At 39.8% G+C, this 15,138-nt stretch overlaps 1 protein-coding gene across 6 annotated transcripts in view; it reads left to right on the forward strand.

Moving 5' to 3' along the window:
* Window positions 1-15,138, forward strand: part of gapvd1 (GTPase activating protein and VPS9 domains 1) — a 127,820-nt gene that overhangs the window by 76,136 nt on the left and 36,546 nt on the right. For all 6 annotated transcript variants that reach the window (XM_048613480.1, XM_048613482.1, XM_048613485.1 and 3 more), the window contains 2 exons: window positions 8,140-8,313; window positions 12,400-12,540. In XM_048613480.1, coding sequence (XP_048469437.1) covers window positions 8,140-8,313; window positions 12,400-12,540 — 315 coding nt within the window. The remainder of the gene's footprint in view (window positions 1-8,139; window positions 8,314-12,399; window positions 12,541-15,138) is intronic.

Here is a 15,138-nt window from a genome sequence, read left to right on the forward strand (position 1 = left end):
TGACTGTCCCTGCTATATAACAGCCAATCGTGGTGCCATTGATCAGGCTGCTGCTGTTGTTGCTTTCCCCTCGGATAGCATCCCACCACCAACACCACCACCCGCAAAAAAAAACCCACCACCTCCAACAGTATCCAAAATGGTATTCTTTTTTGAAAGGGAAATAGCCACTGTGAACTCCTGCACTGCCTGCCTGCCCCTCCTGGCAGTCACCCATCTATCTAGCTGAAAATTTGGGGGACCATACCCGTGAAATTCCTATCTGGAAAATATTCTGCCTCCTGTCTGCTGAGTCCAGCCAATCCATGTGGTCTGAGAGGAGGTGCAGTTGCACAATTCCTGTAAATGGTCGTTTTGGGCATTTGACTTCTCCCTGAAATCTCTCATCTCACAGGAGGAGCATACCACTCTGCTAACTGCCATTACTTACCCTCGAGTAACAATTGGAACAATCCTTGGTAATCACCCTCTTCCAGTGCTTTCCCTACTTCCCACATTATTAAGTTTTACAAGAATTCTTGCACTTTCTGGGGTCACAAATTATAGACAAATGGTATAGATGTTCCAGTACTTCCTATTAATTGTATGTTGATTGGGTGTTTGATGAAGTGGTGGACATGAACTAGGTATGCATGTATCCTGTGCACAAGAGGCTGACTGAACTGTTGGTTAGAAGGCGCATGTTTGGAATATGTGTCTCCAAAAACTGGTGTGTGAAGACTAGACTGCAGTTCCATTCAATATAACACCTTCGGTCTCATGACTTTAAAGAAGTATGATGGGTTTTGTCAAGTTACGCTGGATTTCTTTTACAGCAAGTTAGAATTTTGGTAAATAACAGCAGGGTGCTGGAGGAACTCCAGACCTGGTAGCATCTGTGGAGAAAGAAAGGGTCAACATTTTGACTCCAATGGCGCTTCAAAATTTTGTCAGATCTTTCTGGATGGAGTCGGGTCTGGAGCCTGGGCAGAAGCTGAGCGCACGGGCGAAGCCCTGCGACGGCAGCAGAATGAGCGCAATCACGGGCAGGGGCCAAGTCCCGGAGTGACGACAGCAGAGCGAATCCTGGGTGGAGCCCAGCACATGGAGGCAATGTTGCCTTGTGTTCTGAAGATGGCGGGTATAGACTCCTTTTGGAAAAGGACTGCAAGTTCTAAAACTTTATAGTCACTTTTATTATCATTCTGGCCTTTTTAAATTCTATTCCCATGCTTACCTATAATTCTTTTACTCTGTAACAACACTTAAAGTATCTATGCCTAACATGGCACCAAGAGGCGACATTGCAAACTTTACACTGCACTCATTGAGTGCGTGATGATAAAGGTTATTCCACTAGGGTTTACATGACTATGATGAGCACTGCATTGTTGAGAAATATTTGTTCTGGCTTGTGATGTCAAAAGGAAGTTAGGGTGATTGTTTCAAACCCGAAGTGAAATTGAGTGGAGAGTGCTTTTAGAAATCTGATGCTCTGCAGCTTGCGACGTGTGGCAGACTATATGCATATATTTAGATGGCAGGAAAGAAGCCCTTTGTTGAGGAGTGTGGAGTTTGGAGGTATAATTCCTGAACTTTCCTACCATATTTATCTGGATTGCTGTTTCAGTTGTAATTAAATACTTGGGGTTGAATGAGTGATTTCTTCCGTGGCTGCCTATGTTTGTGCCTACAGGGGTGGAGAATAAATCCATTTCTGTTTGTCAGATACAGATACAAGGCTTAAATTCATTTAATTTCACTTAATTTTCTCTCTTGCACCAGTCCCTTTTTTGGCAATCATGGTCTGCTTAGTGAGAAAACCGTCTAGCAGCATGTGCATTGTTAGGATTGCATATATACTGTTCTTGTTTAATTTGTGCTGTAGTATTGCTTATGTTTGTGTGGTAAATGTGCTCCTCTAAGTCCCATGTTTTGATGCTGTGAATCTGGAAGGTTGTTCTATTGTTGTCAAAGGTCTTGCATCTCTTATAAAAATTGTACAGTTGAATGGTTGCAGTTGCTCCCTGGCTTTGGCATGATCCCTAATGGTGCAAACTATTGACAAGAGGGAGCCAAGATGTGGATACTTTATTTGTCCATTTTTGGTTGTCATAGTCAAGGGAGCTTGTGTGCAGTGATACCTCTACAATGAATTGTTGTATTCTTTTGAGCTATATCTTCTCTCTTACAACATTAAGATGTAGAGGACATCAATATTTTCTGCTCCTGGTCTATTTCTAATCAACTTGTTCGGAGATGTTATGATAACATTTGGAGCAGATTGGACCTGGCTTAGAGGCAGGATGCGCAGATTATTATCGCAGAAGCTGCTTCATCTGCAGTGACATGCTTGTAGTTCATTATAGATATTCAGTCACCTGTTTGTGGTGTGAATTTCATAATCTCTTGCAGAATTTGTTGATTTCGTGTTGACATCATAATACTGACCATAAGATATAGGAGCAGAATTAGGACATTCAGCCCATTGACTCTGCCCCACCATTCGATCATGACTGACAATGTTTCTCAACCCCATTTTCCTGCCATTTCCTCGTAACACTTGATCCTCTTACTAATCCAGAAACCATCTATCTCTGTCAAATAGACTAAATGACTTAGCTTCCATAGCCCTTTCCAGCACTGAGTTCTTTAGAATTACCAGAAGAAATTCCTCCTTATCTCAAGTTCTCGGGTTATCCCTTCACTGTGAGGCTGAGCTGTCAGGGCCTAGTCTGTCCTAATTAGTGGAAAGATTCTTATTAATGTCCACTTTATCCAGGCCCCTCAGTACCTGTTAAGTGTCGATTAGAACCCCCTCCCCCGCGCCTTCATCCTTCCAAACATCAAGTATAGATCTGGAGTCTTCAACTGCTCATCATATGACAAGCCCTTCACCCCAGGATCATTCTTGTAAACCTCCTTTTGGACCCACCCACCATTCCCTCCGGCCCCCCCCTCAAAGGCAGCACATCTATCCTTTGATACAAGGGCCCAAAACTAGACTCAGTATTCCAAATGTGGTGCAACCAGAGCCTTATATAGCCTCAGCAGTACATGTAGCTCTTGTTTTCAAGCCCTCTTAAAAATGCGCGCCAACATTGCATTTGTATGAAAACAGAAAAAAATTGCTGGAAAAACTCAGCAGATCTGGCAGCATCTGTGAAGAGAAAGCAGAGTTAACATTGTGGGTCCAGTGACCCTTTTTTAAGAACTGATTGCAACTAGAAAAAGGTTGGTACTAATGCTGAAGGAGTAAACGATAATTGGAGATGGAACCCACAGAGAGAAAAACAGTTGGGCAGACAAAGGAATGGGTAAAGGTCAGCCTGGGAGAATGAATAGCTGACAGTGGGTTATTTATGGTAGTAGCACATGTGATGATTAGGCCTGGTGTGTGGAGGTTAGGGTAAGGAAATGGGAGAAGGCCCTCAAGTTATTGAACTTGACATTGAGTCCAGATGGTAGCAGGGTTCCCAAGTAGAAAATGAGGTGTTCTTCCAGCTTACGCTGAGCTTCATTGAAGCACTACAGCAAGCCGGAGACAGATGTGGGCCAGGAACATGGTGTATTGAAATGACAGGCAACTGGAAGCTCGGCCTCTTTCCAGACAGAAAGTAGGTGTTCTGCAAAGCGGTTGCCCAGTCTGCACTTTGTCTCCACAATGTAGAGAAGACCACATTGTGAGCAGCGATTACAGTAGATTAGATTGAATGAAGTGCAGGAGTGAAATGCAAAATGCATTTGCCTTCCTAATCGCCAACTGAACCTGCATGTTAATCTTAGTAGAATCCTGAACTAGAACTGAAGGATATGGGCCAAATGCTGGCAAATGGGACTGGATCAGTTTAGGATATCTAGTCGATGTGGACAAGATGGACCAAAAGGCCTGTTTCTGGGCTGTACAACTCTGACTCTGACTTGAAAGTCTTCAGATTTCCAAAGCCTTTCCCTGTAAGGAAAATAGTCCACACTACTTCCTACCAAAGTAAATAACAGTTGCTACTTTATTCCATCTGCCACTTCTTTTATCCATCTCCTAGCCCGTCCAAGTCCTTCTGCAGCCTCCCCACTTCCTCAACACTACCTGTCCCTCCACCTATCTTTGTGTCATCTGCAAACCTAGCAACAATGCCCTTAGTTCCTTTGTCCAGATCGTTAATGTATAATGTGAATAGTTGTGATCGGAAAGCTGACCCCTGTGGAACTTCACTAGTCACCAGCTACCATTCTGGAAAAAGACCTCTTTATTCCCTGCTTTCTGCCTTCTGCCAGTCAGCTAATCTTCTACCCATGCTAGTGCCTTGCCCCTAGCAGCATGGGCTCTTAGCTTATTTAGCAGCTTCCTGTGTGGCATCTTGTCAAAGGCTTTCTGGAAATCCAAACAAATCATGTCCACTGGCTTTCCTTTGTCTAACTTGGTTGTCACCTCCTCCAAAGAATTCTAACAGATTTGTCAGGCATGACTTCCCCTTGACAAAGCTGTGCTGACTCTACCCTTCTTACCATGCATTTCTAAGTATTCTGTAATGTCGTCCTTAATGATGGACTCTTAAAATCTTACCAACGACAGAGGTCAAGCTAACCAGCCTATAGCTTCCTGTCTTCTGCCTTGCTCCCTTCTGTGGTGTTACATTGGCCACTTCCCAGTCCTCTGCGACCCTCCCTGACTCCAGTGATTGTTGAAAGATCGCCATCAATGCCCTACAATTTCCTTAGCTATCTCCTTTACAGCTTGGGTGTAGTCCATCCAGTCCAGGATGATTTATCCACCTTCAGACTTTTCAGCTACTCCACACTACCTCCTTAGTGATGGCCTCTACACTCACGCCTGTCCCCTGAGTATCTTGAAATTCCAATGTGCTGCTGGTGTTTTCCACTATAAAAACTGATGCAAAGCACCTATTCAGTTCTTCCATCATTTATTTGTTCCCCATTACCACTACAGCCTCGTTTTCCAGCGGTCTGATGTCCATTTTTGCCTCTTTCCTTTTAGATGTCTTAAAAATACTTGTGCAATCTTTTATGTTAGTAGATAGCTTACGCTCATATTTCATCATCTTCCGCTTATTGCTTTTTTTTAAGCTATCCTCTACTGGTTTTTTTAAAGGCTTCCCATTCCTCTTTTTACTAATCTTCACCACACTATTTCTTTTGCTTTCCTGACTTCTGTTGTCAGCCATTATTGCCGCCGCCTCCTTGGGATGAATTTCTGATATGCCTCCAGAATTACTGCTAGAAACTCCTGTCATTGCTGCATCATCAGCTCCGGTTAGCTCCTCCCTCATATCTTTGTAGTTACCTTTACTCGTCTATAGTACCACTACATCGCTTTCAATTTTCTCCCCCTCAAACTGCAGGGTTCACCAAATTCTGTTTGAAGTCCTGTTCGGTTGTAATATAGTTCATGACACTCGGAATTTGTCAACGTATGGGCTGCAGTCAATGGGATTTGTAAATCTCTATTACATATGTAATTGGGGATCAGGGATGAATTCTGCATCCCTTTTGCTATTTTGGGACAGAGGTCACTGCCTTTCTTAAACTGATACTTAAGGCATGGATGCTGATTTTCTGTATCTGGATAGCAGGTAGCTGATTTGGATAAGAACCTTTTGGATTTAAATGACCAACTTCAGAGAGGTGGTTGCTTACACTGTTTCCCTGGTTCTACCATGGTGGTGGTTACTTGATTTCTTTGTGCTTGGAGGCCATAATTGGCCACTCTATCTTCCTTGATTTAATCAAAAATTTGAAGGCCCCATGGATGTGGTAACTGAATCATATTTGTGCACAGAAATATTGTACCACTGAAAGTGCATGTACCAACGGGATGACTGCAGTACTTTGATAATTTTACAGGAGTTGAGTTTGCATTTTTATAGCTGCTTGCTCATAAGTGGAGAAGGTGTAATTCATTGTACATAGTTCACTGCAAGGATTTATGACTGGTGAGGGTCATGTAAATGAGCTGAACATTGAATATAGCTTTTGAACTTGGGTATGAAATGAAAAGCATTTTCTTAAGTGTGGCTTATCGTTGTTAGTTATTACATTTGTTTTAATGGTTTACTTAAGTGCGCAAAACACATTTGACACTTAAATCTAACTGCTGCCTTTAGAAAAAAGTTTCCATAATTAAAGCTGACATACAAAAGTGAGAGACACTTCATGCTAGTATTCTTAAAGAAACATTGCCCAGTATAGAAAAGCATATGAACAAAAAATTGAGCTGAAGGAAAGAAAATGGCTTTTGCAGATAGTGAGAAAATTGGTATTTATAGCAGGGTGTGATCTGGATATTGTTACTGAATGCAGACAAGGAACAAGAGTAGGCCACAGTGCTTCAAACCTGCTCTGCCATTCAATATAGTAGTGGCTGACTTGATTTTAACCTTCATTCTACATTACTGCATACCCCAATAATCTTTTTAGAACCTTGATGACCAATGGGACAATCTGTGTCTGCCTTAAAAATGTTTAAAGATTCTGCATCCTCTGCCTTTTGAACACGAATGATGTGAGCATATTGAGTTGTGTGGCTGATATTTTTGTATAAAAGGACAATTTTTAAAATATGCTTTTGTGCTATCAAGCGCTTATTATATGAAAGGCCAGGCAGCATCACAGGAGCAGGAAAGTTGATGTTTCGGGTCAGGACCCTTCTTACCTGAAACGTCAACTTTCCTGCTCCGCTGATGCTGCCTAGCCTGTTGTGTTCCTTCAGCTCCACATTGTATTATCTCTGACTCCAGCATCGGCAGTTCTTACTGCCTCTTTTATTATGTGAAATAAGTGTTATCGCAGCATGCAACAATGTTCATGTTCTCATTAGCTTATCTCTAACCCAAATTTCTGTTGACATTCTATTCCTGCGCTTGGCTAAGTGTTTTGAGATTTTTGTTATGTGAAGTAATATAACTGAGTGGCATGTTTCCTGCCTGCATCTCCGAGTTTTTTTTTTGAGTTCTGCATTGCACTTTCAGTAATCAAATAGCAATAGTAGGCGTGAACCATGAATCCTGATTTGGTGGAACTCCTAGCCAACTGTATATTCTAGTCTTTTGTTTTCCAGCTGTTTTATTAAACTAATCATAGCCAGAAGCTCGGGTGACATCAGGATGAAAGATTTTTCTTTCTTTCACGCTCGAATTGTGAGAGATTGATCATATATGACTGCCTACATCTCTGTCCAGAACTCCTGTGAAAAAAATGGAGCTTAATTTTTTTTGTTAGTTTTCAAAGAAACGTCTCTGGATAGTTTATGCAGTTTTTTAGCATCTGATGCACCTGTTAGAACTATAAACTCCTACCCTCATCCTCTGTTCTCAACAAAGCACAATGATTCTGTTGCCATCGTTAAAGCAACTTGAAAATTACCAGTGTTCAACAGTGATGAATGCTAGTCTATCCGAGATACAAATTAGCCTGAAAATAATTGACACGAAATACTGCAAATTGATCAAAGCTTGGTGTAAATTTGTTGTTAACTTGCAGCTATTGGGAGGGTTGGAAGAAATCTCATCATACAGAAATCAAAAGTCTTGTAGTCACAACTTTTTAATTTCTACAATGCAATATCCTCACAGTTGACAGACATTTGTTGCTTAAATCTAATTTTTGTCTTTAGGGAAAATTTCCATTGTTAAAACTGACACTCATAAGTGAGATACACTTCATGCTAGTTTACTTAAAGCAAGGTTGCCCCGTATAGGAACAGCATATCAAGAGAAGTTTGGACTGGAAAAAGGAAAATGTCTTTCACAGAGCACGAGTAAGTTGGTGCTTGTTGCAGGGCGTGGTTTGGATATTGTTATTTTAAGTTTCAAGGTACAATTTTATATTTCTGTGTAAATCTCATTTTTAAAATCGCTTTATGGTAGTGAGCATTTAATTACATGACGAAATATTATTACAGCATGCAACAGTATTCTTATGGTCTTTGTGAGCCTGCCTCTAACCTAAATTTTTACTGGTGTTCTGTTCCTGCACTTGGCAAAGTGCTCAGAATGCCACAGTTGCATGTTTTCTACGTTGTATAAAACAATTCTAATGTCAGGAATCCATGCTTTTTCTTTTTTTTGGAGAAGAAGACTTATCCTTTTTAACTTAACTTGATCTAATTGAGGAAAATTCATGCCATCTCTCGTCTCATTTTAGCCACAACACAAGACAATCTCGATGACAAACTACGTAAATTTGAACTTAGAGACATGATGGGGCTGACAGATGACAGGGACATTTCAGAAACTGTCAGTGAAACCTGGAGCACTGATGTCTTGGGAAGTGATTTTGATCCAAACATTGATGAAGATAGACTGCAAGATATTGCAGGTATGTAATTAACAGTTGATGGTGAATTTGTACTTCAACATTTCTAACGTTATTAAGAGATTCGAAAGGGTTTACCGACATCGCTAAGATATGTGAGTACGTAGCCTTGTAAGCACAAAATATTTTAGCATGTTAATTGATGTGTTTTCAATTTACTAAATAAAAACAGAACACTGAATTACATTAATTAACTCAATACTCTTAGTAAAGAGGCGTGGTAAAATTTCCAGTCTAGTGCATGATAAATATCAAGTGATTAACAAACAGTTATGTGCCAAAATATGTGCTCATAATGTAAGCAATTATGTTCAGTAGAATCGTCTTGGAAAAATACTCCGTGCTTTATTCACTTCTAATTTTCAAATTACTGCAAAGTATCAGCGTTGTCACTTTGTTTTACCAGTTGTTTAAAAAAAAAATTATCCTATAGTAAAACTGTTCGATGGCATAATAAAACTGGCAGCTAATGATACTATGGTGACCTTTTTAAATGCACAATTTGTAAGCTTGCTGTATCCTGAAATCCTCTTTGATAGATGTTTTAATCACCTTGTACTATTTTTAAGCAAATTGAATTTGGTGATTCTGTTGTCATCTCAGGTTGACGGTTCATTTGTGTGAAATTGGTAGGGAGTATTGAGAGAAATCAATTGGATAAAATCCAAGTACTGCAGTGAAAAATATATATTATGATATTCATTTTTATCTTTCAGTTGAGAGGGCAGATAGGATATGGCCATCTTTAGAAGAGTAGGGAAGTTCACCTCTATCCATACCGTATCAGTGAAAATCATTGGCTATTACTACTGCGTGAAAATTTGTTGTATTTCCCTACATTGTACTTCACAACTATTCCATTAGCTATAACGCACTTCAGCTGCTGAGCTATATGTTTGTACTCACAAGTTTGTTCTTGATCCAATTTTCCTGTGCCATCTGATCTAATTTCAATTTCCCTCCACCCCATTGACTGAGCTACCAAGCAGATGACTGGGAAGCTAGCCCTGGGGGTGATGCATCAACTGATTTAAATCTATTTTCCTCTGCACACTTCACATCGGAAATAACAGGCAGAGGTACAGTTTCCCTCTTAAAGACTGTATTGAAATACTGAACAGCTGTGCTGCTGTGGTACTTCAATATGAAGAATAGCTGTCACTTCTGACACCCTGCAAGGTTCACATTGTTCATGCAGACACCGGGAGAACTTGCAAACCCCACAGACAGTTGACCGAAAGCGGAATCGGACCCGGTCCCTGGTGTTGTGAGGCAACACAGCTAACCACTGAGTCACTGTGCCGTGTGGGATGCAATGACATCACTGGTAGTACTGGCAGAGGTACAGTGTGTGCAAGTTTTACACCTACATACTGAGAACATTTTGGGGGTGTGAAGAGGCAGTTGGATGAAAAGCTAAGCATAACATATTCTAAATTGTAGATTTCAGCCTTACACAAAGTAAAATCATCTTTGTTAGTGAATATTAATGAAAAGTTTTTCATGTAACTTTTTTTTAAGACATTGTATTAAAATACAACTGTCATTTGCCAAATCCCTGCAGTGTGATTGACCTTGGTTCTTTCTCATTTGCATCCAGCATTTTTCATGCTTTTCGATTGTGTTTTGGGATGCTTATATCATTAACTGAATTTGCAGCAATTTCCTTGTTTCTCTAAGGAATAGCATTATGAGATGCACATTAAATCTCCATTAATACCTCATTATCCCAGTGATAAGATTACCATGATAATGAGGCATAAATTCTAATTGTTTCAGATCTTGTTGTGCCTCTCATTTAATCATATACCTGTATTTGTCTTCAGTAAGCTTTAAATTGGGAGTGCTCCTAGTGACCAGAAAATAATGTTCAAGATGCTGAAAGCAGATATTTTATTGAAAATGTGAATAAAAAGTGATGGAAAAATAAGCAGCAGCTGCTTTGAGATCCAGGACCGTTTTTTAAAAAAAAAAAATGGAATTTACACCAATTCAAATTTAATGTGCTGAAATACTTAATATTCAAAGTAGTTTCAGAACTGAGGAGCAATCTAAGTGAAAGATGAGGCCAAATCAACTAGCATTCCCAATGGAATTGGGTCATGTTGCAACCCAATCAGACAGTTTTATGTACCACCTATGATGGCAGAAACTTACTTGAATTTTCTATGAAAAATAGAAACTGGAGACTAAACGTTGTAAGGTGAGGAAACACAGTGGAAGAAAAATAGTAACAAAAACAAAGTTGCTGGAAAAGCTCAGCAGGTCTGGCGGCATCTGTGGAGGAGAAAACAGTTAACGTTTCGGGTCTGGTGACCCTTTCTCCGAAGGTTCCGAGGAAGGGTCACCGGACCCGAAACGTTAACTCTGTTTTCTCCTCCACAGATGCTGCCAGACCTGCTGAGCTTTTCCAGCAACTTTGTTTTTGTTCCTGATTTACAGCATCTGCAGTTCTTTTGGTTTTTAATTGGAAGAAAAATAGTGTTTGACAAATCTGTTAAGAGTTTTTTTAGGATGTAAATTAGTCAGGACATGGAGGCAAGATAAAAGCAACCAGCAGATGTGATGTACTAAAGTCTTCAAAGCTCTAGAAAGATAATGCACTAAAGATTATTGGGCAAAATCACGGATTGTGGAACACCTGCACCGAACCACTGACCACCCCACTCTTACACCAATCCATTAGCCATCTGTATGTGCCAGCCACCTGTGCCCACCTTCCTCCAGCCCTACCCTACCCCATTGCCAGCATGACCCATTTATCATCTTTGCACTGTTTGCAAAGAGGCTTTGGATCTTGAAGTGCTAAATTATGGTTGTTACTGCTATTTAAAACAAAAAAGTGGTTTGAAGTCCAGTGCTGATCCTGTGCTGCTGTGGAAGCCTTCCTGAACAGTTGAGTTCCATGATTCTCAAGTAGCGCAGCTCTGAAAACGAGGCCAAGGAAGTACAGGGCTCTGGACAGTGTAAATAAAAAGTTGTAGAATGACAATCTGACTGAGATTGCTGCTGTTCTGAAGATTTGCCCCAAATCTACTTTGAAACTTAGTAAAAATTATGAATGTTATTAAATTTATTGAGCTTAATTGTGTTTAAAATATTAGTACAATTTTAATACTTATTGTAGCCTGTTGTAATCAGGGCTTGGTGCAAGTTACTGTAATTAGTGGCAATAAATAAACAAGTATAAACACATTCTGACCATACTGGGGAAATGATTTTGTCCAATTATGATTTTCTGACTTGAGAACTGTTTATTTGTCTTTAGTATGTACTGGTAGAAAATAAAATATGTAAAAGCAGGTGTGCTGGTCATACTGTGAGCTGAGGATTGGATGAATTTGGGTGGAGTGAGGACAGAATTAAGTTTCCTCCAAGCATGGGAGCTTCAGAACTAGTCTATTCATGGAATTTAAGTGAAGGGAATTTCTGAAATTCTCTAGAACCAGTGATTTCCTTTTACACTTCAAAAAAAAACTATTCTTGTCTGTATTTTTTAAAAAAGTTTTACCCACCTTTTGTGTCATGGCTAGAAATACTGTTTTCATGTCTTGTACCTTTTTTAAAAAACAAAAATTGGTTTAGCTGCAGAGATTTGTCCAGCCTCAGTGGTAGGTGGTGAGACCTAATCCACCCCTCATTCAATTAACTATTGCTGTAAAACTAATCCCAGATTGCCAAACATCCTTTCCAATGTATGGTACAGCTATTATTCCTTTGTATAACATTTAATTCAGTTTAACTATAAATGTCTGATCCGAATGAATTGAAAGTACAGTGGGTGTGAGCGGAAGTGGACAAAAATAGCACTCGATGTTTCTGAATTCAGATTGCTGTGCAGTTGATTTGAAACACCCAGAAGTGACTAGTTGGGGAGAAAATAGTTTCAGAATTCCAATGTTACTGTCTCGTAAGGATTTCATAAATTGTGTTAAATGGGTCCTGAAGAAAAATGATATAGCATTTCTCTCATTATATTCTTAGCAATTGCATAACCTATCCTCAGCAAAACATCTGAAATATAAATATGATTAAAAACTGATCATTATTATGGTAGCTAAGATAAAGAAAATTTTTATTGTTTTGTAGGTGCAGCAGCAGAGAATATGCTAGGTAGTTTACTTGGTTTACCAGGTTCAACTTCAGTACTACTGGATCCTTGCACAGGGTCAACGATTTCTGAGACAACAAGTGAGGCTTGGAGTGTGGAAGTTTTGCCAAGTGACTCGGGTGAGTGTGCCATATTCTTTTCTATATTTTTCAAGTATACCATAATTAAAAGAATAGATAAAAATTGAATGAAATATTCCTGTGACTACTAGTACATTCACTTGCAAGTTCAATATAACTTCAAATGTTTAATGTTTGTGAAAAGATTGACTCTGACTCTGAATCTGAGCTTTGAGCCTGTGATTATTTAAGTCTATTTATGAATTTGACTATCCATCCTATTTTGGTGCACTGGAGTATTGTTAAGACCCATGTATTATGGGCAGGGGAGTTGAATTGATTGAGCTTATGCTCCTCTTCTGTCCAAACTGAAGTAAAAGTGCACTGTCTTGCTGAGAAAATTAGGAAGCAACTTGGTATCCCATACATGTTTGCACTGATTTTAGTTTAGTATTCTAAGCCAATTTGCATATTGTAAGATGGCTGTATGCTTTTACCTAATTTAAAGTAAATTGGCTTCACACTGCCTTGGGAAAGAAACAAATCTGGCAAATTGACAACCACCGATGCTTGTATCTAAAAGGTTTTGAACCAGATGTTTGCCTCTTTTATCCAAGTGTATTATAGGTAAAGAGGCAAAATAGTAAATTTACAGAAGCACAACAGAATATAAATTTAAAACTCTGGTTTTGATTTACAATTATGAAAACAAGTACAAAAACAAAAATTTGCTGGAGGAGCTGACCGGGTCTGGCAGTACCTTTGGAGAGAAAGCAGAGTTAATGTTGTGAATGGGGTGGTGGAGAATAGGGAAGGAATAAATGGGTAGGTGGTAATAGAGCCCAGAGAGCAGGGAGACAGGTGGGCGAAGTGATGGGTGATAATATGCCAAGGAGAAAGAGAAGTTGATAATGATTTAAAAAGTAGCTGATAGATAAAAATGTGCTGAAAGCAGCCTGTCATGACAAGGGCCTGGGGTTTGGGAATGAGTAAAGGATGTAGATGATGTTTAGGTTCTAAAATTATTGAATTCCATGTTGAGTCCTGAAGGCTTCACTGTCCCCAATCAGAAAATGAGATGCTGTTCTTCCAGCTTACACTGAGCTTCGCTGGAGCACTGCAGCAGACCCAAGACCGAAATGTTAGCCAGGGAGCATGGTGCTGTGTTGAAATGATAGGCAACTGGAAGCTAGGATTCGTTTTGTGGACAAAATGTAGGTGTTCCACAAAGCAGTCGCCCAGCCTGCGCTTTGCCTCCCCGGTATAGAGGAGACCACATTGTGAGCAGCAAATACAGGAGAATGGATTGAAGGAAGTGCAGGTAAATTGCTGTTTCACCTAGGTGTATCGGGAATTTTGGCTTGTGAAGAAGGTGGAAGTAAATGGGTACGTGTTAAATCTTCTGTGATTGCATGGTGAGGCACACTGGGAGTGGAGGAAGAGTTCACCAGCACGTCCCAGGGGAACAATCTCTCAAATGTTGACAAAGCAGGAGGAGAATATGTGTCACATGGTGGCATCCCACTGGAGATACAGATCGCAAGGAAATGGTGGCTTCTAAGTATAAATATGGAAATAAGCACCTTTACTAAAAAGTGGTTACTGTTTGGTGGAAATGTAGACGTGACCTATTTAATGCACTACACTGAATAATGTGGGGAGACCATTACATAATTTGGACCTACTTGTCTACGGCAATATTCTGTCAGCTGATGTTTTGCTGTATGTATTGATGCTGTTGCTCTTATTGTCAAAGGGTTAACAGGAGCATACAAGAAGGAATTTGCATCAGATGCAAACATAGAACATTAGAGCAGAAAGAGACCAATTTGTCCATCTTGTCTGATCTACCATTGAATAAAATTATGGCTGCTGTATTTGTGTTTCAGATATCCCATCTATCCTTGCCAACCAGAATCTATCCATCCAGTCTTAAAAATATTTAATGACTCTGCTTCCATTGCTTTCTGTGGTAGAGTTTTCCAATGTCCCACAACCCTCAAACAAATTGTCCTCATCCAAAAGTTGGTAAATTGAGTGTAATATGGAATATTGAAGTAGTTCATTTTGGAAAGGAGAATAAAAGAACAGTATTATTTAAACAGAGAAGAAGCTGCAGAAAGCTAAAACACAAAGGGACTTGGGTCTACTTGTGCACAAAACACAAAGTTAGCATTTGGATGCAGCAGGTAGTCTGGAGGGCCAATGGAATGTTGGCCCTTATTTCAGGGGGTTGAAGTATCAGTCAGAAGTCTTATTGCAACAGTACGACGTCTGGAGCACTGTGAGCAGTTTCGTTCCCCTTACTTAAGGAAAGATTTTTTTTTTATTGGAGGCAATTCAGAAAAGTTTTACTGATCGCAGTATGGAGGGATTGTCTTGTGAGCAAAAGTGAAACATGTTGGGACTCTATAAATGAAATTTAGAAGAATGAGATGTGATCTCATTGAGACAAATAGGATTCTTAATGGGCTTGACAGCTAAAATGCTGAGATGTTTTCCCTCATGGAAGAGTCTAAGACCAGAGGACATAGTCTCAGCATTAAGTGGTGCCCATTTAAGACTGAGATGAGGGAGAATTTCTTCTCTGAAAGCTGAGAGTCTTTGGAATTCTTTGTCACGGAGATCTGTGAGGCCAGAGTTGTTGTGTATTTTTAA

Source organism: Rhincodon typus, chromosome 28, assembly GCF_021869965.1.
Source record: "Rhincodon typus isolate 14 chromosome 28, sRhiTyp1.1, whole genome shotgun sequence".
NCBI lineage: Eukaryota > Metazoa > Chordata > Chondrichthyes > Orectolobiformes > Rhincodontidae > Rhincodon > Rhincodon typus.